At 39.0% G+C, this 27,620-nt stretch overlaps 1 protein-coding gene across 7 annotated transcripts in view; it reads right to left on the bottom strand.

Moving 5' to 3' along the window:
* Positions 1-507: 507 nt before the first annotated feature.
* The window catches only part of LOC141917689 (mucosa-associated lymphoid tissue lymphoma translocation protein 1-like), a 33,793-nt gene continuing 6,680 nt past the window's right edge, over positions 508-27,620 (bottom strand). Inside the window, exons 3-17 of one of the 7 annotated variants that reach the window (XM_074811085.1) lie at positions 26,975-27,096; positions 25,699-25,849; positions 22,045-22,223; positions 21,362-21,458; positions 20,601-20,633; positions 18,861-18,884; positions 17,703-17,735; positions 15,723-15,926; positions 10,928-11,105; positions 9,501-9,575; positions 8,304-8,431; positions 7,166-7,315; positions 5,569-5,726; positions 4,553-4,678; positions 508-3,793 (exon numbers count right to left, since the gene is read on the bottom strand). In XM_074811085.1, the coding sequence (XP_074667186.1) occupies positions 3,329-3,793; positions 4,553-4,678; positions 5,569-5,726; positions 7,166-7,315; positions 8,304-8,431; positions 9,501-9,575; positions 10,928-11,105; positions 15,723-15,926; positions 17,703-17,735; positions 18,861-18,884; positions 20,601-20,633; positions 21,362-21,458; positions 22,045-22,223; positions 25,699-25,849; positions 26,975-27,096 (2,123 nt within the window). In that variant the 3' untranslated portion in view covers positions 508-3,328. Of the gene's footprint in view, positions 3,794-4,552; positions 4,679-5,568; positions 5,727-7,165; positions 7,316-8,303; positions 8,432-9,500; positions 9,576-10,927; positions 11,106-15,722; positions 15,927-17,702; positions 17,739-18,860; positions 18,888-20,600; positions 20,634-21,361; positions 21,459-22,044; positions 22,224-25,698; positions 25,850-26,974; positions 27,097-27,620 lie in introns of all 7 variants that reach the window. The other 6 variants (XM_074811084.1, XM_074811083.1, XM_074811082.1 and 3 more) reach the window with 6 other exon arrangements.

Here is a 27,620-nt window from a genome sequence, read left to right on the forward strand (position 1 = left end):
GTTAGTTTTAAATCACACCAGGAAACAGCTACTCTCACACCAGCACTGCTGCTCCTGGCAGCCCTTCCCGTGCCACGGAGGAGTGCACCTGCAAACAGACAAGCAAATACAGTCAGTGAGGCCCCTGCCTGTCTCTGGACAACTTCTATGGTTTAATAATTGAGTTCTTTCTCCATCCACATTTCCCAGGGTAACTGACAACCTACCACTGAAACTTGTTTGGGTATCTTTGTGAGGCAATAGAGAAGGACCACTTGGGTTTAGCCAGCAGTACCACTGGGATATCAGAAGGTAGAAGGCATACAAACTTACAAAAAAAAAATCTTTGAAGAAACCTGTACAGGTCCAGGATGCAGATATATGTTTAACTTGAGCTCGTGATTTAGATCTCCCCTTCTCTTTTGTTAAGGATTTTTTTTATTATATGCTTTGTTTTAATAAAGTTTTGGGCTTTCTAAACTGTGAGGAGCAGAACAATATAGCAACCACATATGCATAGATACAGCGTTTTGTGGAGAACAATAAAGAACACTTTATTACACAGTAAGAAACAGAAAAAGCTTTTATACAAATTAAGGAAACTGTAACAAAGTATTAGCTAAATATTACAGTACTAGACCATGTCTCAAGCTGTAATTTTTGATTTATAAGTCAATTGCACAGGATAGTTAATGCATGGGTACATCTCATTCATCAATAAATATTTCATTATTTAATACCCTCCAGGAGAAAGGAGAAAATCAGAACTCAAGCTCATTTGCAGATTACTTCAAGCATGGCTGTCATTCTGGAAATAACTACATTAATAGCCATGTACATACATCCACCTTTCAGCACAGATGAATTTGAAGATCAACAGATCTAGTCAATGATGCATTAACATTCCCATCTGAAACTTGTTATGACCACGTACAGCACCTCCCTCAGCGTCCAGCCGACATGTTGTAAGACTACCAGACCCCACCAGAAGGCAGCATTCTCAATGAAGATTTAAACCGGTTAGTCCACCACATCAGTGAGATTCAGTTATTTTATTTTTTGCTACCTCCTCAATTAAAAGCGCTACGGTAATTTCTTTAAAGTAAAACACTATTTCATGATGGGGATCTTTATTAAAGTAATACTGATTATCAGTATTGCCAGGGCAGGAGAGGCTACTACCCATATCTGAAAACTCCTTTGAATTTTAATTACCTCACACCCCAATACTTTCATGCTTTCAAAGCAGCAATACTGTTAAAGAGCTAATAAAACATCAGTGTTCTCACACTCGCCTGCAGATACACACTGGCAAGTCACAGATTCTTCAGTATTTTGAAACAAACCCAAACATTAAAAAAACCTAATGTGTCTTTTTTGACCAAACTATTCAACCTGAATATGCCAAACAGTTTGGTGAGCAAAACCACAGACCAATACATTCCGCATCATGTAAAAATCCTGGCAGCTAGCCCAAGCTAGGTCTATCCGTTCCCTTTGTCCAACGAAGCAATGAAGCACCAGCTGAACATAGCTCATTTGCCTTTCAGCAGAGGATCAACGTGTCTTCTGAAGGTGCCTGTGCCTCTCTCCATCCGTGAGGTTCTGGGGTTCGGAGGCTGAAGGGCTTGGAGCACTACCTTGCTTCTGGCATCTCGTCTGCCGAGAGGTGAGCTCCACGGCTGAGCCCCAGACCAAACACACAGGCGTCGGGCTAGATAGCAAGTGCCAGGGCGTGATGTGAAGCAAGTGTCCCTCACCTTTGGCAGGCTGCGTTTAAAGTTGCTTTATCTTTTATAAGCTTGTGGATGCTGGAAGCTTTATCTTGGATTTTCAGAGTTTTAGGGTAGACTTTTAGAATTTTTATGTGAATGAATATTCAGCCTGGAAAACAACTGAGCAGGGTTTGTTTTGTTTTTTAAAATCACCACAGAAAAGCAACGGCTGGTGTCCAGGAGCACCATCCTTGTACTTCAGCCTGAAGAACCCCAAAATTTTCACTCATCTTGCCCATTCATTTTTAGTCTTCTGCAGGTCTTACTGCGTGACTACCTATACAATACTTTGCTTGCTATGAACAGGCACTTTTTCCTCATGTTTCCATTTAGTGTTCTTCCAGAACACGAAGAGACCATCTTTCCAGAATCAGATCAGCAAAAATCTTAAGTGTGTTACAGCAGAGAAAGATTTCCTTAGGAACAGTCCACCACAGTATGAATCTGTGACTCTGCTCCCTCTGATGATTTGCAGCTCTCTTAAAAAAACCAATAAAGAATAATAAAAGCAATAATATTAAGTTTACTAGCTCAGTTCAGGTTTTGTTTTCCTTGCACAGCTCTTCATCCACCTGTCAGTTGCTGCCAGACACTAGACATCTGATCATGAGAGGAGAATGTGGTCAAAACTGGCTGTTAGCTACATCCAAGGGACTGGAATGTTAGTAACTGAGCCCAATACATACGTGGGGAAGGAAAGAAACTGAAGCTTGAAGGAGACATATTCTTAACACTGGAATACCAACACAGTATCTTCACTTCTGTAAAAGCTCCCTCTTTACTCAGTTCGTTTAGGTTATGTGTCATCTTATAGGAGGCTGTTACAATGTATATAAACACACAAAACCTCATTTTAATGCAGTATGTAAAAAGAAATCCCTGGATATTGAATAACTGAAATTGAAAGACGGAAGACAGAAAGGTGTATTCATCACTTTGGGGCTAACAGATTTTTAAATATCATGTTAAATCATAGAGGACATGGAAATTCATTTTTCTGCTTAATTCTGTCAACATTTTTTCCTCTGACAGCTATATATGTTTATCTTGGTTTTGTGAAGGATGAACAATTCCTCTCTGAAAACAGAAGATTTATGAAAAATACATTTACAGTAGATCTTATAACTCCAGTAGGTGCTGGAGAAGCAGCTGGGAAGATCAAAGACTTTGCTGTCTCAAGAGAAACTTCGACACCAGAGCCAGGTTTTTATGCATTCATCCCCTAACAGAGACTGGCAGCTTCCTCCCAGAAACACAGCATTGCCTCTGTTCGTTGGCTGCTTGACTGCCAGAGAATGGAATAAGAAACTCTGAGGATTTTAGGTTTTTCCCTGTATCAAATGTCAAACGGTAGGAGAAAAAAAAAAATCATGCCTTTTTCATTCCTAAATCTATCAGTTCAGTTTCACCTCTTTGGATCTGAAAAATTTTCATCATAACCTCATACCCCATACCACCTCTAGACTCTCCAATCCCTTTGTCCTGAAGGCTCCAAACTCCTGAAGATGGAAAAGCAGTGTGGGAGGTCCCCTCTACCAGAGATGGTACTCTGCTCTGTTCTGAATAAATCACAGCTACTGCTGCTCAGAGAATCTGAGGTGGTCCGAGAGAAGGAATTCCAGTTCAACAGTATCATCAGTGGTCTCCACTGGTATATTACTCTTTTCCACTGGGAATGAGTAATTCCGTACTTCATGTCGTGAAGCTAATATTCTTGAAGTCCCATTGCAGGAACACGCCTCTGGTTGTCTGATCCTGTTTGAGCAAACGTGGTTTGGATGGTAAACATCCGGACAGGAATTTGGTGGGCAATGACTAGGGACGTAGTATTTATTTGCCACGGGACTTGATTCTATTTGATTATGAAAAGGATTATCAGTCATGCAACAAGTCTGGAGACAGCTGTTATTTTTGAATCCATGATGAAGGCCTAATTTGGCAATAAGGGGCTTCCCAACATTGACTTCCTTCCTTTCATCCATTGTATCTTCTATTCCTGGATACTCATAGTGCAAGCAAACAGTGAAGATTAAGTGTTCCTGCAAAAGAGAGGGGGGAAGAAGAAGAAAAGTTACACTTCCTCCCCAAATAAACAATACATGAAACAAAAAGGCACAGTCTACTGGAGAAGGAGACTAACCTTTTCAGGAGCTAAAGACATATATCAGGCAAGACTTGGTTACTGAGGACCTCTTTGGTTAACACTTGCTCACCTAACAGTCTTTACTTCTAGAAGCACTTGTATGACACCAGCTGACAAAGCACTGAAGAAGAGACACCAAGTGATGTCCAGCACAGATGTTCATGACACAAAGACTGAGATGGACTGAACAGAGCCACAGTATGGTGACGTGAGAACCTTTCAAAAACTGCATGCCTGAGAGCACAGGTCGGAATGGAAGGAGATGATACACCACATTTTCATCTCCTGCTAATGACTTTGCAACATGCAGCTGTGCTTCAGGTCAATTCTTCTTGTACTAGAGCATAGGAACATCACCACAGCATGCAATAAATGACCTTCACAAAAATAATCATCTTGTTAAAGTTCAGTAGTGGCTTAGAAAATACAAAGTGCCTTGCATGACGGTATCAGGATTGCATATGCATTGATTTCCTGGCTTTTATTTTTCAGCTAAAAACCTAAAGTCACTAAATTGTGCTATTAGCCATTTTTTCCCTCCAAAGAACGTGTTACTTATTATGCAGACAATACACAGCTACCTCAACAGAACTGCAAAGCAACCTGATTAATTTAAATTATCCGAACAAACTTGTGAGGAATAATATATATTAACCCTTAGTTTTTGCAGTGAGCTGAGCCTGGTGTAGAGGCAGTGTTTGGGAAGGTCCTTTGATACTAAATAGCTTCCGGTTTCCTCAGGAGTTCCTTTATTGGCCTCTTTAGGATCCACATCCAGGTCCTGTTGCAAGAAAGAAATGAGAACTTAATCGAAGGTACAGAATTTGTAGATCATAAAATAGTTAGCAGTATTTCTTTTTATAAAGTTAGCATTTTCTTCTTAAAAGGAAAGAAAACACCAACCTTGGACTACTTGCAAAAGCTGCTGAAACCACTGTTAATCACAGGCAGAAGGGGTTACATTTGAACAGGTTACCCTCTTTTGCTGACAGTTCCTGTCAAACTTGCTCTGCTTGCTTCAGGGTTGCTTTTTTTTAACCTAACTTCTACTATGAAGTACAGCACTATAACACTAATTCTGTGGGCTAAAAATACATCTATTTATTATGCACATTAACGCAAATATTTTATTCATGAAGCATCAGAAGTGTCCTGTTTGTTCTGTCTACAAAGGTTTTCTGCCCCATGTCCTCTTTCATAGACATCAAAAAAGAAGTTTTTTTGCCCCAAGGGGCTTTCTGTTTTACTCTTATCCTTCACTTTACTGTGATCAGCCAAGTAACATCAATGAAACTGGACAGGATCACCCAGGTGCAAAGAACTGTACAACTAAAGCCTAAAGAAACCTTGTCCTGCAAGGTGGATGTCCTGTATGAGCTGAGGTGTCCTCAGCTCACATAGGACCTACTGACATTTAACTTCTTTAATTAAATATAACAAATACTTGATATTAGACAATGAAAAACAAAGGAGACTTTGAAAAAGATGACCTGAGATTAATTTTAATGGTTTTTAATACATATTAAAAAAATGCATTAAAAAAAATTGAGCACCTGATTTCAACAGATTAGAGCCATTTTATTACAAAAGATGCAGTCTGACATGGACAGAACAGACAATTTTCAACTTCAGTGGAGGGGAATCACCAAGACACCAACAGGAAGCACTTACGAGTGCGAAGTCTGTAACGTAGGCTCTGCAAACTACTATTTCAGGTGGCTTCTTTACTATTCGCGTGTAGATTATCATGACGTTGGAAAACTCAGCTGCAAACCCCAACTGAATCTGAACACCACATTTGAATTCAAGATACATACTTTCTGGAAGCTCTGCAAATAAATAATACATCATTACATTCCAAATAAAACTTAGCATATGTATTTTCTATTTTTTTTAAATCTTGTTTTTAAATCCGGAAGTTTTAAAAGGTACAGACCTCTTCCTCCTACCCTCCTCCTATCTATCACGTACAGATTTACAGTGAAGCAAACCAGGTCAGAAGCTAACCAGGCAGCAATACTACTAGTATCACACGTAACTGGCAGACACTGACAAGAGAGCTGACTCAACCTCTGCTTCACAGGTTTTGTTCCACTGTGTGCAACCAGCAAGGCAACATTTATTGTAACCAGGATATAGCTTCCTAACCCAAGAATCTGTTTACATATCTGTAATCAAACCAGTGAGTTTAATATGGTCTATATCCAATATAGACACACAGCTGTAGCATTATAAGAACCTTTGAATGAGACAGCAGAACAAGTTTCAGGTTCATTGTTTTCCTTTCACATTCACAAAGCCCAGCACATAGCTTTTTTCTTCTGTATATTTTGGTTCTTTCTCAGTCCATAGGAATATATCTGAAAGTGCTCAAGGGTCAGTGACATCAATCTGTGCCTGTACACTTTGTATTGATTTTTCTACTCCCACTGGAAGTGGATTATTTAACATTTATCATAGACATACCTTTATACAAATATAAAGGTTATTCTCTTCCCAAATTCCAAACACATTCTCTTCTATGCATGGCTTAAAACAAATAAACCATAAAATAACATTATGTCTTTATAATTTTTGTTTTGCATTTCAATCATTTAACAAACAAGAATTAAGGGCTTGATTCCACAAATAAAAATCTACACCTGTGAAAAGAGTCTGCCTACATGACTAGTTGTCTTAAAAATGCCACCCCTGACTCTCTGCCCAATCTGACAAAGAAATTTTAAGATGTACTCCAACACGTTTAGGTGAAAAAGATAAAAAGGTCTTAAACACCACTGCCCTTCTTAAAATAAGTCTAGAAAGCCTGGCAGTGACCTCACCCTTATTTTAGTTTTCTCAGCTGCATACATTGAAAACTCCTTTTCATCATGCGCTTCTACCATACAGTTCACCTGGCCACCTCAGGTGATGACTTTAGACTGACATTAATGATGTCTTAGAAGTGTCATTGTTAGACACAGACTACTGGGAGATTTTCGCAGAAGACAGACATCATATAAGCCTCCCCCTACAGTGTCTGAGTGGTCTTAAACATACTTACTCATCCTGAGTTCTGCACATCACCTTGTTCATTACAATCTCACGTAAACTCCAACACTAAAATTTCCAAGATCTGAACATACTAATGAAAACGCAGACATGAATTTGAATTTCTTCCATTTCCATTCAATATCACAACTCACAGACTAGATATTATTAAGGAAGTACATCCTCTGATTTTTGCCATCGCGCCGGTAGGATCATCTAAAAGTAGTCTGTACTGTACCGTGAGCTTTGGCCCACTGCAGGTTCCGTGCCAGAGACTCTGCAGAAGATACGGTTTGTTGAACGGGATCAGTTAATGCCCTTTTCTCAGACAAACTGCTGCGGATCTCCAGAGCTTGCTTGCCTTTGGTAAGGTGACACTTGCCCATATCTAAAAATAAGATGCATAGAGTTTCTTTCAAAATCAATGCTGCTGAAATTCTAACTAAATTAAGTACATCACTGCAATGCTGTGCGGTTGCCATGGTTATGTCAGTGTCAGCATACCCATAAAAACTTGTAGTTTTAGAAGTATTCATTGCTCAGCTATTCATTCACTTAAGGCTAAAACAGCACGCCAGAGGCCTGCAGAGAATCTTGTTGGCAGCAGAACTTTACTGTGCATTTAGGATCCTCTTGGATTTTTTTTCTGCTTTTTGGATCCCTGTCAAAAAACAGACTGGGCAAAATTCTGAGACCTGTAGTTGCACCAAGTACACTGGAAACCACAGCAGAACTTGGCTGATTACTTATTTTACCTATCAATAACAGTCTTACACAGACAGCTCTTTGTTAATGGCTGTATCTATTCTGTATTTTGAGCAAACGCTTGCACAGAAGCAATACATTTTCCCTCAACAATTTTCACTTTAGCACTTCTCCCATGAATTATAAAAGACAATTACTAAATCAGGCATATTGCAACAGTGGATTGCCCTTTATAAGGCACTTACACCCTTTGATAGAGAGCAAATAATTATCATCACTATAGCACTCTGAGGTAGGTAGGACTCAGTTAATTGTTTAAATGGACGTGGGAATGACTGGACTACCACTAGCAGCTGACACAAGAGTAATTTTTGTGGATCGACAACTCAAAGCTCCATGCAGAAACACACAGAATGAATAAGGTTCACTAAAAAGGAAAGTATTAAATTGATCATTATTAAAGAAGCTCAAATTCCTTTAGAATATCATGTCCTTTGTTAATGTGCTGCCCAGTAGCACCTGCCTCTTGATGAAAGCTGCTATTTTAACAAAATGCAACAAGAAAGAGCTTAAAGTTGTGTAACACATTCACCATAAGAACAATGTTCAAGCAAAGAAGTTTTTAGCAATGCAGGCTGAGAAGACTGCTAGTGCAGTAAGCTGGAGTTCACCTTCTGCAACCTCATCAAGCAGAACAGTAATCTTCTTGTCTTCTAACAAACGGTCCTTCAAGAACTTCATGAAGATTCCATTGGCCAATCCCGACTGCTGAATCTCAAAAGCTTCTGCTCCTTGGCACCTATGAGATCACCAATATCAGACAAGGAAAAAACACTGAAACATCTGCATGATTAAGATCCACATGAGGACAAAAGGAGTAAAGTTATGCTGGTATGGGGGAAAGAAACCCTACAATTTGAAAACCAGGTTGTGTCTAAAGCCAAGCTGCTCTTCATGTTCGTTTGCAAGCAACTCATCCCGGCAAGATTTCACTTACAATCAAGCCACAGACCAGGGCTCATGTCAAACTGTTTATATGAGGAGCTTAAATTTCTCATAGAAGGTGTCATTAAAGCTCTTGACTACTTCAACAGCTTTTGCACTTGACTTGAAAACTGACAGAGAGAGGTTATTTAGCTTTCTGCTTAAGTAACCTCTTCAAACAGTTTCAATTGCAGTGGTAACTTTATTCTTTACACCTAGAATAAGAAACACAGGGGCCAATCTATATGTTACTCCTCCAATAATTCATTCATTTATATTTCTAACATTTTTTTTTCTAGAAATTTAACTTGCATTACCAGAGGAGACACATGACTGAAGAGAGTGCAGCACATAAGTTATAGTTCATCAACTGCTCCACAGCACGTGACCTTCTGTACAAGCTCACAGTGCAGTAATTATTTAGGAACACAGGACATAACTCTCCTTTCCCCATCAGCACAAAGAAACAGAACATTATGGGTCCGAGGGTAAAATCTGCTTTTTTCATCTTTTTTTTTTCATCTCTAAAATAATACTTAGATGAGTAGAGCACTCCTACAAGTAACCACTGGAAAGAGATCAGGAACACTGTCCAGCAGTTTCTGGTTTGCTGAATGCAGTCCCCTCACTGCCGTTACCCTGTACCTGACTGCGAACATTAAATACTGGGATTCATCACATATGCACAACCACAGTCAATTAGACTGTGGAATGATTCAAATAGCAAAGTAGAAAAGATAGTTTGAGGACACAGATATGGATATAAACTGCTGGTCCTTTAACACCACAGGTAGTATTTTTCTGTAAAAGGTTAGCTATACAGTCTCAGTGGTCACTTCTGGCTTCAAAACCTCTGTGGCACAGCAGGTGAAAAATTTCCTTACGTTGCATATCCAAAAACAATGTTGGCTGTAACCTTCAGAGCATCCAAGATAAGAATTGTGTCATCATATTCATTTCTGCAATAAATGGAAACACAAAAAAGTTCAACAATAACTTGAGGACTAATAACTGTAACAAACTTTACAGCTGTTCAAAACATCAAAACAGAATAGTTCAGAAACAGTAACTTTTTTCTCTTGTACAATTCTGGAATGAACCCTGACTGCTAAAAGACAAAAATCAGCATCACCAACAGTCTTCATGAGGACACTGTAAAGACACAGTCAGGTATCATGCATTACCCAGATGAGGGGATGCTATATTAACCAATATAGAGCCTGGCTACAATCGCTTCAAAAATAATTTCTGATAACTAGCCATTTTAGATTATAACAAAAATGATATGGGTTTTGGTTTTTTCTTCCAAAACATGGTGTCTGCATAGTTAACATGAGGCTTATGTAGCCGTATTTTCTATTTGGACAGCAGATTGTGAAGCTGAATTGGGTCACTGGCATTTCATTAACAGTGAAGTTCAGAGGCTCTACAAACACTAAAGCACTAGCAATTTTCTATTATGAAACATTCCTCAGAGACCAATTTTCAGAAGTGCTGACTGAAGAGCTGATTTCAAGTGCAAGTTCAGTCGGGCATAGTAGTGTCTTAACATGGAAATAAAACAGTACTTTGTTTAGAAAAATCCGATATACCAGTTGATTTTTAAGCTCTAAATAAAGATACAACACCCTCAGCATAAAAGCAGTCCACAAAATCCATGCCTCTGAAGGGTTCTAAAATGAGCCCTTCAGTCAAATTAACATGTCTTTGATCATATGGATTCTGCTTCCCCCCCGTAATGATGAAGATGGTTAATGATGCAAGGGGAAAGGGTAATTTTTCTTCTTTAAGATGCATAATTTCACTTTTATCTAGTAAGACTGATGTTTTATAACTTTTAAACAACCACCAAAAAAAAAAAAAAAAGGTCATTGAAATCAAGAGGCAAATATCTACCCATGGAAACAGAAAGTCTGATCACCAGCTTCACATTTCCATCCAAGGCCGAAGGCAAAGTAAGTCTATGAATGAATCTTACTGACTTTAAAAGCACTCGGGTGCAGGCTGTGAATTCTCAGAACCACAAACTTTCAAGTACAGTGAATTCTCAGCCTAGACTAAAGATTTCTCCTCAGCATGAAGTCTGGCTTTCCTCAAGATCCCTTGCTATTCTCTCAAAGTGGCTGTTGAGTTCTATTTGTTCATTTTTAAAATAGGCTCAGTTTTAATCTGTTGCTGTAGTGAATAAGCTGAACTTCACAGTTGATTCCCAAAACTACACTCATTATACCCTCTCCCTCTATCGTGAAGCAAAAACATCCCTCTACCATCTAATGTCAGTTCTCACTGTTCATGAATTATGAGATTATACCTTTTCCGACACATATCCAGTAGGAATACATTAAGTCCTGTCTCTTTTTCCTGCATTAGTTTGAGGATGTTCTGCACACACAGACAGTTTGCAGACCGGTAGGGATTTGGAGCATCAATAGGAACCATGAAACTGTTTCCATAGTTTTCGTAGCCATGGCCAGCGTAGTACAACAAACCTGAGAGTTCAAAACACATGTGACTGAAAACACAGTTCAAGAGCACAGTGGAACATTTCTACAAATTTTAGCATGGTCAAAACCCTCATGTGCTATGTCCACTCTACATGTCTGTGGGAGATTAAGATCATTCAAGCTACTCCAAGCAGGTTTTTTAATATCAATATGCCTCTGTTAATACAGGAAGGAAGGGTAGCTAGGGGGAACCACATTAACGTCAACTTCCCACCACACAGGCACAACAATAAAAAAATCACCCATGCAATAGAATCAATTAGATATTTGCATCAAACACACAAAGTTAAATACTCTTAAAATGCTTTGAGTTAAGACCTCTAACAGAAATAATCTGTTATGTATGATATAACACTCACAGACACGAGCAAGGAAATGTGCCAGCTGTAAAACATCTTCTCCACATGTGCAATTACAAAGCTTTGAGTAGCAGTGAGTCACTGCAGATTTTAGAGATAGAAAAAAATAACGCTGAACAGTTTGGATGGATTTTTTTTTTAAATGAGATTCTGTCATCCTTGAAATTATTCTCCTTCAATTTTTGTTTTTTTTTTTTACTTATCATTAATCATTGGCAATTTTAAAAGTACTTTAACTAAAGAAAAAAATAGAGAAAAACCTTGCTTGCACTATGAGAGCATTTTGCAAGCTTTTAGTTTTGCTGTTTCTTCTGTACAGTCAGTTTCTCCATTTGATGTTGTCATTTTTGTAGGGAAGGATAATAAATATTTTAACAGAGGGGGAAAAAAAAAAAAAGATTATTCCGTGATCATGTTTGGTACGACACCAGAGCACATTCCCATTACCAAAGTACCAACAAATCCTTTGTAGTTGATTGCATCTACATCTCTTTACAGTTACAGGCTCACATCTCTTGTGGGTCTACTACGCAAACAAATTCTTTGCATGCTTACCTAGACACAAAAGATTATCCTACAATCATCTCCCTCATGTGTAGACACAAGTGTCTACATTATTTTAAGATTTAAAATCTTCAATAAAGCACGCAATAGTTTTGTATAAAGAACACATATAATGGAATTAAAAAAAGCTTTTCTTAATCCTGAAAAATGAACTGCAACCTAGGGCTTAGATTTTACTTATATGAATAAAAAACATCAAATACTGGAGTCATACCAATTTGCAGTAAGAGTGGATGATCTTGGCATTAATAACCTCCACTGCCATAAAATGCAGTTACCAGAAGTTTGTATGATTAAATGGAGTTTTCCTATTGTCTGTTCCCAGCACTGGTTTTCCTTATCTATGGCAAGTTCCATCTTTTAAAAATAATTTTTATTTATCTATACAAAGTAGTCTATGGGTCACATCTTCAATTAGTCTCTATAGCGCTGCAGCTGAATAAAAGTGAACAGAAATATGACAATTTATGCCAACTGGAGATATGTTCTTCTGTCATATTCTTACTAAAAAGTAGCTGTGAAATTTGTGTCACTACAAAACTTGAATTTTCAGAAAAGACAAAGTAAGCCTTACCCTAACATACTAAAATGCTCTACACTGAAATCAGCTTGTGTAGGTAGGTATGCTAGATGTTTTTACCTTTTCAGTACAGATAGCTACAACAAATGAAAATACTTCCCTCGCACAGCCCTGCACTTTTTGTAAAGGAATACCAAGATGTAACTATAGCCCTTCAAATCAAGCCTTCTATTTTACTTGTAAGCTCTCAAGTCATTAACAACTATGCCAAGACCTTGCAAACTGCTCCATTCAATCAACAGTGCTTAATTTCTTTTTATGGGAAACACGCACAGTCTAGATAAGCAGCCAGCAAGTGCATACAAGGTAAACTCCAGGATGCAAGGTTTCACTTAAACAGAGCCTGATGGTAATTCATCTGCCAGAGTCTTGGAAAATGGCAACAACTTTATTAAATTAGAAGTTAGATCTCTAAAGGGCACCGAATTTAAAGGGTATGATTAAAAACCTAAACAAGTAAAGGTACTATTTGGGTATTTATAAGATGCCAATGGTTACCTGAGACCAGGTAGTTTCAAGAGAGATAAAAATTAAATGCCAAGTGCATGACTCCATGTCAGGACCTAAGTTAAAAGGAAATTCGTAAATTTGATTTCCAGAGTTTGGATCTGGACCTAAATCAAGGCTATATTTGAGATTTTATATATATACATCTATCTATATATATCTGAGTGTATGTTAGATAAGTAACTGGACTAAAGGAAACAAGCCTCTAATGTAAAGCACAGTTTATCAGAGTATTTCCTCAATGAATAGAAATCTCAGAAATGCCCACTACATTTCTTTTATATCTTTGGCAGTTGACTGTGCTATGCTTATTTGATGTGTACCTGCAACAGTTAATAGGTTGAGCTAAAGATCAGAAATAAATCTCTGCCTTCCCAGCGTAAGCAGAGTAAACATGTTTGGAGAGCCTCATTAGACACTTTGACACAACAATTTTAAGTAGGCTCAAGTTCCTCACAGACGTCAGCATTTAAGTGATATCTGCCTCTCTCTCTTGCCTTCTCTCTCTCTCTCTTTTTTTTAAAAAGAAAACAGCCTAACTACTTTTAGCCTTTAAAACATATGGGTCTATGCTTTTACCCTTTGTGGAATACAGTGTTAACTGCACCCCACATTTAGAACAACATGAACTAAGATATTAGAGGAGACCATCATCATCAGTTTTTTGCTCTTAAGGAACAGTATCTGAATGCCACTTTCCTGGCAGCGAGCAAGAATTACACAATGTCGTATTAAGCATCACGGATGTGTGTAACAAGGACTAAACAGAAGTAGCCACTCTGCCTCTTCTATTTGGAGCTATGCCCAGTAAAAATGCAACAAATCATTATCTATTTGTGTACTGACAGCATCTTTTACATGCTTTAAGCCATTAATAGCCACTATCCAGAAAGAACACCATTTAAACTGAAGTAGTTATTGCCAAACACTACTGAAAGAATGCTCTGCTTACCTTTCAGAAAATACAACTGCAAAAATATGCTTTCTAAGAGCTTTCATATGGTGCTGGTGAGAATCTCATTAAAGCCTCTGAGTACTTTACTTTCTAAATTCGTGTCAACAATTACAGAAAAAAATTGTGAAGGTGCAAGAATATAAAAGCTCACTCAAATGCATAAGCATGTCTATTTCCCAGGGAACAAAAAAAGAAAACTGCTATCAGAACTCTGCTAAACTTTACTGCCATAATTAGTCTTCATGTCATGCAAGTTTTGGCTCTGACATAAATGCCCAAATGTCAGATCAGCCAGTTCTGCACAGACAGAGCATCAGGTAACACACCATTAGAAAAAGTCATGCTAAGAAATAATCTGACCTTGTGTTCCAAAAGAGAATCAATGTTTTCTCAGGTGGGCATCACTATAGAAATTCTGCAATTTAAATAGGACAACAGGCAGAACTTTTTGGTCTCTGTCCTAAATAATTTCTGGAGTTGTTTATGCAATCTTAGCTTTTAGAAAAATGACAAAAATAGTGGCAGTCAGCAGCAAACTCCTCAAAGCCCACAGAATAACTTGTCTTACATGCCAAGCCAGGTCATTCTAGGCCTTTTCCATGCAAGACATGAAGGTTTTTGCTCTGTGCATCATTTCCACCATGCTCTCCCCCCTCCAGCTAGCAGAGCCACCAGTTCTGCCTTGTGCTTCGTCCCTCAAAATCAAGTTTATGCAAGACAAGGAATCCCGGTACATGAGTAATCATCTAAGAATCAATGCACATCAGTAGTAGCAACGCATACCAACCAGACCCCATTGGTTAGTTGTTATCCCAGGAAAAGACACCTCCTGTGCAGCATGTGGAGGAAAGCTTAAAATTATTATTAATATTCTATTACAGGTATCTTATAAATGGATATGTGACTCAAATAACAAAAACTTAGAGGAAAATAAAAAAGAGAACTGTGTTAAACACACATCTTCTAGTATGCATACTTTGCTTAAGTTGTCCTCTGATCACTGAGACACTGCAGTACAGTCATTAAAGTGTTGCTGCAACTGAGGTGAAAGCCCTGGATTTTTTGTAGGGCGTTATTTTTAAGTCTGAAGAGTTTAAGGAAAAAAAAAAAAAGATTGCTGCCCAAGACTCCATGTAGTCTTGTATACTGCAGTTACAGTTTTCAACTACTCCGCTACTAGCTCGTTTCCATCATGCACCAATACAGGCAACACAACAGACTATTCTTGCTCTCTCTTAAAAGGCTACTACAAACTACTACTAATGACTTCTTCGTACAAATGTGCATCTTCTGTGGAGCGTGTTCTCAAATGTGCTGTACAGATGCAGCAGCTTTTAGCAAACACATCAGTACTATCAAACAAAAATCTGCACTGTAGTTTTCGGTGCAGTTAAAGAAAAAAGTTGAAACATTTTATCTGCTCTAAGAATAAAGAAACAATAACTTTTTAACCGAAGTCATAGGATATGCTGCTGGGTGTTTTTAACTTACTTTTCCCATTCTACATACATGCTATTTACCATGAAGTTTGTTTTGCTGTCACATATAGTGCACTGGCAGAGGTATATACCAGATGTTTGTGTCCTCGATACATCACAAAACTTACCTACTTCAGAAGGGATATCACATGTTCTTACCATATACTCCTTTGTCCAGGAGAAGTAAAAATTCATCCACAGCATTTCGCATCTCGGACTCAGTAAGATCCAGCAAAGAAACAACTTTGAAATCCATCTGTCTTAGCAAATTTGTCAATTCATAGACATCTACCATCGGAGCCTTGAGTTGGGGGTGATTCCAGTAGCTCATATTTCCTATTAACAGAGCCACCTTGTCTGTTGCTGCAAAGACAGAGGAAAAAAAACCCATCATGTTCGTACATTTCATGAGTTCGATACCTTTAAATTTAATTTCTTCCAAAGTGAAAATAGCATCCAATCTCACTTCAGGCACAATATTTTACATGATTTTCAAAGTCATCCTACATCAACAATACAGCTCAACTCTCTTCTCATCCAAAAAACCGTTTCAGCAGGGTCTGACAGTCAAGATACCTGAGCTCTGATGCATCTCAGACTGGATAATCAGTCAAGAAGTGAGTCACTAACACCATCTCCCATTTCTTTCATTTTTCAGAAAGTACAGACAACTATGAAATTCCCCCATGCAAGAGGAAATTTAATAAACATGAAAATTCTTATGCCAAGTTGCCAAAGATATGGCCAGTATACTTCCCCAAAACCCTCAAATTTTCTTATGCTTCTTAAAAAGCAAACAAAACTCCATCACACACAAAAGACCACTTTCACATCTCCATCTCCCATGTCCCATCTCTCTAAAAACCACAGTACATTTAGGGGGAAACTTTTATGGGTCAGAAGTAAAGTCTTTTTTCTGTTCATTGAGGTTTCTTTTTACTATTGCTCTGCTTAAAAACAATTATACAAAGATATGACAAATTTACAAAATTCAGAGAGAAGTCTACTGATATTCTCATAGTTTGAGATATGTTCATTTTGATTTTAATAAAGCCCAAAGTAATTCTGTCATAGGTAAACAAAGCAGCAACAAAAGCGGAAAAAAGTCACATTAACAGAAACACTTTAGAGACCACTAGCTGGATTTTTACCCCAAAACTGCACACTAAATTACAGAAAGGCATTTACTCAAATCAAGGCATTTCCTCCCTGGTTTGTTACTTCTCTCCAACAGGAATTATTGTGCCACAGCTCTGATGGCAAATGAGGTCACGTGAACACCCCAAACCTGCTTCAGAGTTAGTAACCCCACACTGCTAGACCCAGAAGAGAATCTCTGTTCGTAGCCTCGATGTCTAACATTTCACTTCCTTCAGACAAGAGGTTTTCAACATTTTTGCAGCTGGAAGACCTCCAAAGTCTTGAACAGTGTAAACTATTTCGAACAGCAGAGACTGAGCACAGTAGCATACTGTTACTGAAAAACACTTTTCAGGACTGAGGAGCACTTACACTCCCTCTCACACTGATGAACCTGAAAGAGTGGTAGAATTTTGATAGAGGCCAGCAAAACAAGACAACATGCCTGACCACAGCCAAGTCTACCAGGCAAATTTAAGAACATGATTAAAAAGCCCCAGCAACAATTCTTCATAGCACACATATGCCATCCATCTATCTTTGTGAGCTTCAGCTCAGGCCCAAAGCATCCGCAGACTGTGCACAGGAAGAACTGAGCTTGCAGGGGCAGCACACCCTTAGCAGACAGACTACCAATCCTTTTTATCACATCATCGCAATACCGCTATCCCTGACTGTCAAAGTATTCAAAGTAATGGAGTAACACACTGGCGAAGGCTGTGGCCAGAGGAATCTGAAACAGTAAACTGAAACAGATGAGACGTTGTAGATGCTCCACTGAGTCACTAAAAATACTGGTGCCCTCACCACAGTTTACTGAAAGGGCATGCAAGCATTATAAAGGACTATAAAAATACACAGAAGTCTCCCTCCCTGCAGTGATTTGATGCAGTACGGTTATTTCCCTAGCAGTGGCAGAAGAAGCAATATTCAGAAGCAGCAAAATCTATTTCCTAGATATGAAATACATATGTTCTTTACAGCTACAGAACTACTTACCAACAGGTCTATGATTTGATTGTTCTTGTAGGTCTGCTTGAAACAGATGAAAAGAGCAGGTCGTCAGTAACTACAGCCACAGCTGCCAGTGTCAGAACATGAACTGCGTGTCCCATACAGCCATAGTCTACCGGTACTGCTTTGCCTAATACGTTACTAGTTCAAGACAAAAAAAAGTGTTCTCTTTTTGGTTTGGTGGGGTTTTGGGGTGTTCTGCTGTTGTTTACCCAGTTTCCTTCATCCTCTTCCAGCAAACATAGCCTAATAGGATATGAATAGCTAGTTCTATAAGTTAAGAAATAATAGATGCCCCCAGTATAATTTTGAATCTCACAAACTGCACATCTGCATTTTCAGAAACATCCAGAACAGTTCATCGTCTCCAAATGAAATGCAGACATGCAAGACGGGGAATGTTTGCAGGAATGACCATCTGTATGTGAAAATTCTTTTATTTTGTACTTCACTGAGGGATGGTAGAGCCAAGAGGAACGGGTAAGCAACACGTCAGCGGTACGCTTTGGGTAACGTTACATCTCATGACAGTACCACTTCAGTGACTAAAACTAAGTCTTGGCAAAAGAAACATATCTTTGGGGTCTAAGCCGGGAAATTATATTACCTTTGTGAATTGAGATTTTGGGAACACTATATCAGGGATAATCCCTTATGGAGCACTACTCCAGATCTACGTTTCTATAACAGACATCAATCAGGCCTCAAATCACATCAGCTCACTCCAACATAAATTTAAGAAATATACCATTCAACATATCATGGGTGACAGCCAGACACCTTACATCTTTTTCACCTTAATCATCTAAAAAGCAGCAACATACTAAAACTTAAGAGTCCAAAGAAGCCACAAACAAGAAAACAGAAGACAATTCCTTCTGTATTTGTATATGTGAGGTACTAGAGACCAGCTTTGTGGGACTTTACAAAGATAATAACAACTCTATGATTTACTATATTCAAGTTAATTTATTGGAACCAGAAAGCTGTGCTGCTCTTAACATGGTATCTGCCCCTATTAAATCCCCACTTATAAACACATCCAAATAATGTAAACTATATATTGTAACCTAACTGGACCTCAGTGATTTGCAACACAAAATGAACATGTGAAACTAAAGTTTTTCAAAATTTATCACTTACCTGATTTTTGAAGATCACTTAAATCTTCTGTGAAGAAATACACCAATAAAATCATAGTTTAAACAAGAAGCAAAAATATTTTTTATTAATAAAAATATAATTGTCATACCATTACTAATAGAAGTAGAACGTTAGAAAACAAATGACCTTTCTAAAATACTTTTGGCTTTGCATTTCTGTAAATCTAACCTTTCGTATGTTTATTCCACATGCAAAGAAGAGAAAATCCTACATCAATATGCTAAGCTATGCTAGACACAGCATTATAGCAGAGTAGATCTCAAAACTAAGAGAGAAACACATACTATGCCTCAATCCCCCAGGCATGCAAGCAGCTTGAACGAATAAGGAACCAGATATCAGAATCACCCATTTGAAAAACAGATGTTCAAAGGACTGCTGAAAAAGCAACATCCTGAGCAAGAGATCTTACTACGTAAAGCCGTGTGAATTCAGAAGGACTTCAGATACAATTTTCAAACATTCTAAAGCTACCGCAGGTTTCACCTATTTATTCTGAGAATACTGGAAACTATGGAAAAGAAAAATAATAATCTGAAGCCCCAGAGGCCTGGTAGAGCAGGCCTGCTCCACACAGTGAAGCCACAAAAGCAGGGTCACCTGCCCACGTGGGAGAGTGCAGTGCCCCGGGGCGACGCTGCTGTGGGCGTTTGTGTGGCTCAGCAGCAGAACAGTGCTGCAGCCGAGCAAACTGCGGGCTGGGGGTAGACCCCCTCCTGCTCCAGAGGGCAGCTGGATTACAGGTAGGTAGGCCGTTTCTGCAGAGCACTGCATCAGGCAATGCAAACACCCCCAGCCCAGGAAAGACATGAAGGCTCAGAGAGCCGATCGGTCTTGGCAGCTGTGCCATGGAAGCAGCTGGCACCAAAACGTGTGTCACTTGTACGTTCCAGGGAGTGACAGCACACGGTCCCCTCATTGTTAAGCCTTTAATAAAAGGGCTAAAGGGGAACATCAGCTCTGGTTGAACTCTGAACAAGAAATGATGCAGAGCAGTTTAATTCCAAGAAAATTCTATGATTCTGTGAAAAAACAGGGTAGAGCACCATTTATTGGTCTTGGCAAATGCCTTTTCTTTTTTTCTATTGTAGGTAGGTAAGCTGGGGTGGGGCACTGCTGTAAGCAGCCTTACATCTCTACATTTGATCCCCTATGATGTAAATATTACAGACTTCGAGATGCTCAATAACCAAGGGATGGTATCAACATTAAAGGTCACAATACACTTCTTCCTCCTCATTGCAGCACTGCAAAGGAGAGCAGAAATCGTCCTAATAAGGCTGCTGGAAACAGCTCCTGCAGACACAGGGCTGACAGTGGAACCAGCTCCACTCGGCTCTCCAAGGTCACCCAGGTTCCTAAACACCTGCAGCTTTTCTTGAAAGGATGTTGCCTCCTCAGCTCAGCCAAAGAAATCTCGAGATCTCTACATTTCACCAGAAACTGTGAGCACAGGACACAAAAACAGTGCAAAAATCAAACAACTTTGAACACTATAGAAGAAGAAAGCAGCTCAGTTTTTCTCCCATGTGCTCTAGATCATGGTATCATGGCAAAGAATAGAGAAGCACATGCAGAAGGAACGCTGCACCACACACCGGTGTTTTAAAACAGACTGAAGCTCTTAACCCACACATGCTTTTCAGCAACACACTTAGCAATCCGTCATGCCAGTCATTAATTTTTAAAAATTGATTCACAACTAAAGATTTACTTTACCTTCTGTGCACTCCACTGCCATAGCTTTCCTTCCTTGTGTTTTAAGGGGGGGAAAAAAATTGGAAGACAATTGCTCTCAGTTATGAGAGTTAGCACACAAAGCGGAAGACAAAGGTCACTTCCAAGCTTCTCAGCAATCTGGCTCATTTTACAGCAGTATAAATCAGCACTGACCACAGCACTGTATAGTAATTATTACTAAAACTCAGGAGTACTAAACTAGAATATTTCTTAGGATAGGAAAGAATTTTTTATATGAATTACACAATAGTATTCCCAGATCGATCTGGAAGCTACACAAACAGATCTTCTCCTCTTTAGTCTACTGCAAATACATGCACACACACTAAACTGTTATATTAATTTATTCTCCTTGTTATGAATAATCCCACCTGTCCCGATTGCTGAAGGACTCAGTGTAACACAGTTCATACCACCAACAAGGGTTAAACTGGTTTTTATTTGTCAAAAACCAAAGAAATCAGCTTGCAACCTGCTGACAAGCCGTGTATATGTTAGCAATGCCAAAAAGTGGTAGCATTTCTATGCTGGTTACCATAAAAACCCAAAGCACTTTATAACTGACAAAGCTCTAAAATTCCATTTGCTGCAAGCGAGCACAATTATTTTAACACATGAATAAACTAAATATATAGAAGGCATATGCTTGGCTTAATACTGAAAGCTTCAAAAATAAATTCTAATGATAGAGAAGAAACTGATAAATCAGCTGACCTGTACCAAACAGGAAAACTCCTTACCTATAACGACTTCTATCTTCTTGCTGTCTTGATCTTCCCAGTCATTGAACACGTGACACCAGTATGTTCCTTGATGTTCCACATCCACATAGGTTACCTACACAAGCATCATCACCGTCATCCCCCAGACCCCAACACAATACTTCTATCAGTTTCATTTAAGCCCACACACAAGAAAGAGTAAAAACTAAAAGCAAAGCCTAAACAAACCCAAAAGCTGCTGATACTCTCATTCTTCAGTAAGCTGGACAGCACGTGTGTTCTAGAAACGCTTTCAAGAATTGAAGAATGCAAATCCACCTCGCAGGCTCAAGGTGCATTAAGCAGTGAATGCAACAGCTTGCACAAATCAGAGCGCTTTGCAGTGCAAGATAGAGAAACCATCACTTTTACTGATACTTAATCTTTGTTATGTCAATGTGTCACACCAATCCAAAATATACTACAGCTTTACCTCCCGTGACTACCACCTGAAACATGTTCAGGATTAAAATTATGCACCTGGGAGTCTCAGAACAGTATGGGCAAGCGAGTAACACAACAGGAGAACAACTTAGAGGGAGCACTTCCATAAGGGGTTATCAAGGCTGTGAAGAAGTTATTTTCCTCAAGGAAGCTTTATGTGTTAAATTAAAGGTGGTTGCACATTAGTCCCCCAAGGTTGGCACTTTGCAGTAACTTACCATGTAGATATTTTTGCTCCCATTTGCCAAGGGAAATCCATTTCTGAACCACTGGTAATGAGGAACTGGGTTTCCAACAGCTCCACATTCTAGTACCAAAGCATCCCCCACTGTCAGGTTTTGTGGCTGAGGCTGAACACAAATGCGCAACTTGTTTTCAGGCAAACCAGCGAAGCTCCCTTAAAAAAAAACCAAAAGGGTGAAGAAAAAAAAAAGGAAGGGTGAGACAATCTAACTGCATATAGACTAGTAAGAATTGACAACATATGGCTACATCTTCCTGTAACTACAACAGACTGTTTTAATAGCAATGACATTAAGTTATTTGTCCTTTAAGACCATGCTAGCAACAGCTTTCCAGTTCTTTGGTTGAAAAGTAAAAAGGAATGCACATTAAATATACCCCCGAAGTAACAACAAAGAAAAACAAAGCAAAGCCCTCTTTGCATTATTTATTCCTACCTGTAGGATTATAAAGGCTCCAGAGAAATGAGCAAGTACAAAGAAGGGTGGCTATTGAAGGATGGACTGAAGATCCAACTTGTGTGCAAGTGTGTACACAGGAAGAATTTAAAACTTAGAATCTTAGTTTTAGCATATCCTCATTGCTCTCATTCTAAACTGAGCATCAAACCTTACAGTAAATATACTAAAAAAAGCCCAAAGCTAAAAATGCTTAAGAAGCATCAGCCACTGACACATAGAAATGTTTTTGGGAAAGAGACCTATTCAGAAAACCCTAAATGCAGTAAAGACTTGTCCAGCTGATGTAATGTAAGTTTCTACATACGATAAAATATATTGAAACAAAGTGTTGGAATTCATTTTTGAAACATCTACTACATGCACACACACGAGTGCTCCACTGGCAAGGTTTCTGACCTCTGCGTACTGAGCAGTTTGATGAACTGACACACACTACCGCAAGCCCAGACCTACCAGTAAAGGCCACACCAGTGACCTTTCATCTCTGCTGGCAGGTCACTCGTAGGCACCATACACACTCTTAGACTAAGAGTAAGATGGAAAGGAGCTGCTGCTGTAGTCCAATTAAACAGGCTTAGTCTTTAAGACAAGGAACACAAAAGTTGCAGATAGTGAAAGAGAACATGAGATTGAAAGGTAAGATGGTTCCTCTCTCCAGTGGGACCCCTGACCTGCCATCTCATTTCCAGGCCCTTGCCAGTGCACCCTGTTGTACCGCTCACAGAATACACTAATAAGCCTGTACCAGTATCTTCTGAAATTGTGCCTGGCTGCCTCACTGATCACAAGCTCACAAGACAGCTATGAAAGACAGCTTTTACAGAGTGGAGGATGGTTGAGCTCTCATCAAACAGAAAGCAATGAAAAGAGACGAAGCAGGAAATATCTGAAAAAAGAAAGCAACCAAGGGAGCTGGTAAAGGAAAAGAAAACAAAAAAAGACAGCAGTTGAAATGGAAGATTTCATACCTAGTCAACATTTGCAGAAATGGTACTGTCAGTGTCATCTAGTTCAACTGAAACACCAGTAATCCCAGGCCAAACGTTAGAGGAGGTGGAGGGTTCATTCAGTGCATACACCACACACCCCTTTTAGGTTTCTTTGTAAGGACCCTAAGAGGGAAAGTTACAGGAAGGAGCAATCCATTCTGCCCCTCAACCTTTTACCCTTCACCAAGACCTAAACACACTAAAATGCACTTCTGTTATGGTTCCTGGTTGGTCAAGAGTCATGGAACATAAAGGAAGTCACTATTCTGTGGATACCCACTGCCCTTCAGCCACCAAAACTTCTGCCACAAGTGTGAAACAATATACTGCTGTTTTTGTCAGACTTTTTTTTTTTTAGTCATTACAAGGTTATTCATCTCAGCTTCCTGATGCAACCAGCGAGATCTGAAACTTCACATTTATAACTCAATCGAACTTGAAGCAGAAGCAAAGGAAAAGCAGAAGAAATCATTGCTTAGACAAGGGACTGAGAATATGATTGAGATTAAGATGTAAAAAGGTCACTTCAAATGACACTGCAATAGCTTTTGATCTTTTACTGGAAGATTGGTTCTCTCTTTTCCTGACATGAATAATTGTTCTACGTGGGATGCAAGTGGAAAACACCTTTGACTCGTGACATAAGACAAAATAACTACTCTTCACAGTCTGAAGAAAGTGCAGTTGACTTCTATCTCACTCATCTTTGGGCCGATAGCAAGCAAGTCCAGGATATTTAGTTAGAAAGTTTATAAAGGGTAGACTCAGTGCATGAGTCAATGCCTATTTAATGCAACTGACTGTTCTGGAAAAAAAACCCAACAAAAACCAACAAAAAACCCTATACACACCAGAAAACAAAGACACCACTCTAGCAACCTCAGGAAGTTGGAAATAAATGCACAGTATTAACAAACTAGATCCAAGAAGTAAATTTCCAAGATTTTCTTTACGTTCTACTAACAAATCCCAGTACCAGCTGGACACTCTTGAGCAGACAGCTATTTACTCTTATTTGCTTTCTGCTGTTATTTCATCCTCCTTGTGCTTCTTCCACATCCATACTTTCATTACATATGCTGCAGCTGGAGATCAGCCCATCGCTGCAGCTGAGGTATCTTCAAGCCAGTGCCACAAGTTCCTACGGCCCTACAGTGGCACAGCGGAATGACTACGCCTTTTCTTATGCAGGTAACACACTTGACTGTTCACTGACCATTTAGAAAACCCATGAAGATGCAACTCACACCAAAGAGACTCAGTTTAACTCATGTGTTTCTTCCTCTCATAGGTTTATTTCTTTAAATGTTGGCATGCCTTCACTATTATTTGGGTTGGTTATATGAAGTTGAAAAGATGGCATTAGCAAACATATGTTCTGCCACAGACACATCCACAGAGCCCTAGCCTCCCTCTCTTTTCCCCAGGTGTTCTGGCAAAGAAAGAATGTGCTGGGCTTTGACCAGTTTATGTTTCCTGACAGGTACACACCTAAGATTGTGATAGCCTACTGTGATCTGAAAGAGTGACTGGCAGGGAGATCTATCACTTCGGTACCTGCCAGACCTTATTCCAGCCCTCAGACCCATTTCCTCAGAGTGCAGTGAACCCTCTTTCCATTCCACAGTATCGAGGTTTTCTAAAGTGTCCAGGCCTCCAGCACGCATGCACTCTTTTGTAGTTTACTGTTTTGACCTTCTGGGTAAGGCATGACTTCTTTCTAGGAAGGCAGAGAACCTCATAAGATTCTCCTCTACCCAAATACCTTTCTTCTCAGATGGGCAGCACACAGATGAAGGGGAAACAAACAGTCCTGAATATAAGGCCAGAGCCCACGGGGCAGATATTCAGAATAGACTGTGTGTGCCCAGTCACTAGCAAGTTACCACAAGAGGTAAACAGATAAACAAGGGAGTTAAAGAACTGCTTTTCTGGTCCAAGAATCCTCTAAGAATTAAAAGGAGCTGACACTGTGTATGTTTTCCATCTATCTATATTTACCCACCACTGTGGAACTTCATTCCTCCTCTCCTTTTGTGACCAGCACAAGAGCCCAAAAATTGGAAGCTGCATTTTCAATCAGCCCTCTTTCACAGCTGTGCAAGACAGCAACGGGGACCCAAGTTCCTCTCACAAGTGGAAAGACAGACTTTCAAAAGACAACGTTTTTGCCACTCACCATGAGACGTACCCTGGAGATCGCAAACTTCAAGTCGTGCCCACCGACTGAACACGAATGAAGATTCACTGTTCACTCGACAGATGTAAAAGCCAGAATCGTTTACACTCACTGGATTCAAAACCAGCTCTGGAGAATTACCATGGGGAACCTGAATTACAGGTGAGCCAAGAAATACTTAAATTTAGATTGATTTAATCTAAACCAGCACCAAATATTAGAATATTTATTTCCATGTCTGTAACACTATCCTCAATTCCGTCACTTATTGAAACTTTTGGATGAGAAAGTCTTGTTCTACATATTTAGTAGCTCAGAGACAGGCTTTCTTCCAAGAATAATTCATATGCCTCTATTTAAGACAACTCTGAGCTTTTAAGCCAGTTGAAAAACTCTTCTTGAAATTAATAATTTCTACCTTTCTCCACAAATAACTCTGAATAATTTCTTAAGCACTACTCCAACCAGCATGTGTGTTACATTCAGCTCTAGTCTTAAAATATATTCAACTACAACCAGGAAACTGTAACATTCTTTCACAGAAAAATAATTTTTTACTACATCTATATTTTAACTGTAATGAGCAGGACATGACTATAATCATATTTTTTAAGCCATGTTTTGGATGATCTAGATAAACTTTTAGAAAGGTGTAGGAAATTAGTTAAAAATTTCAGTCCCAACAGCAATTTAAAATACCATGAACTTACCGCATTTCTAAAAATAGTACCTACGATAAAATAACATTAAGAAAAAAATGCATTCATCTTGTAGAAAGATAACCAGGACCAGAAATCTGGGCCTACGTGCTGCCATTCAGACTCCAGAGATACCAGCTCACAGGCATTCCAGTATTTTACTGGAGACGTCTGTGCCACCACTGAGTTCAGGCCTTCAACCCTTCATTCTTAGGAAACCAGTTTCCATCCGTCTGAGACCAACAGCGACTGGCATTTGTCCCAGTGTGGCAGTTTCTCCGTGGCTTGGGTCAAAACTTCTTGGTAGGCTGAGAGACAACTAAACCTACCGTTTCCCTACTGCCGTGTTCCAAGATTAGCCTCCAAGGGTAAAGTGGTCTGAACATAAGGAACCACCTTATTGTTTCAGCACATTGATAGGGTCATTATGCAGCATTTTTTAAACTTCTAGTTTTATTATATAGTAATCTTCTCTCATGTAAAGAAGAGCAACAGTCTTAAAAAAAAAAAGTATCATCCAAAATCACTACCTATTATTTCACCATTTAAAAAAACCTATATTCTGTATCAACTATTACCTCTTTTTCCTGCTTGAACCACTGGTAATGCACAAATGGGTGTCCTGTTGCCCAACAACACAGCTTGACGACCTGACCAGAGAGCACTGCTTGAGAGTCTGGCTGTACAACGATCTTTATACCTTTAAAAAGGAATTTACACATAGGAAAGTTATTAAGAAATACAATTCTACAACTTAAATTGTCTTTTGAGAAAAGAAAGTTTGTCATTATATATACCTGAAACTAATTTGTTTGTACTGTGTATACACGCAGTTCCAATTAGTTATATGACTTCAAGACATCCGAAATTGTCTTCCATTACACAAAATCCATGCTCAAACTGATCAGTACTCTACAGAGTTTATTGAGGATTTAAAGGAGATCATTCAGGTATTTTTATTTTAGGATATTTCCATCCCTCTTGCTCTCTACTCACTAAAGCAAGTATTTCCAATGGCATCACAGATTCCTTTTGGGAAAAGTATTGACAGTTTTAAGAGTTTGTTCACTCCCACCAATTTATCTGAGTTATTAATCTTCAGATTAAGATTAGGCACAGCCTGAGGGATGGATCAAAACAGTAAGGGTTAGTTTAACTACAATATAGTGCATTTTTCTACTATTTCTCATGCAACCTTATTAGCTGAAACACTGGTTACAGCTT

The sequence above is a fragment of the Strix aluco genome, chromosome W (genome assembly GCF_031877795.1).
Source record: "Strix aluco isolate bStrAlu1 chromosome W, bStrAlu1.hap1, whole genome shotgun sequence".
Lineage (NCBI taxonomy): Eukaryota > Metazoa > Chordata > Aves > Strigiformes > Strigidae > Strix > Strix aluco.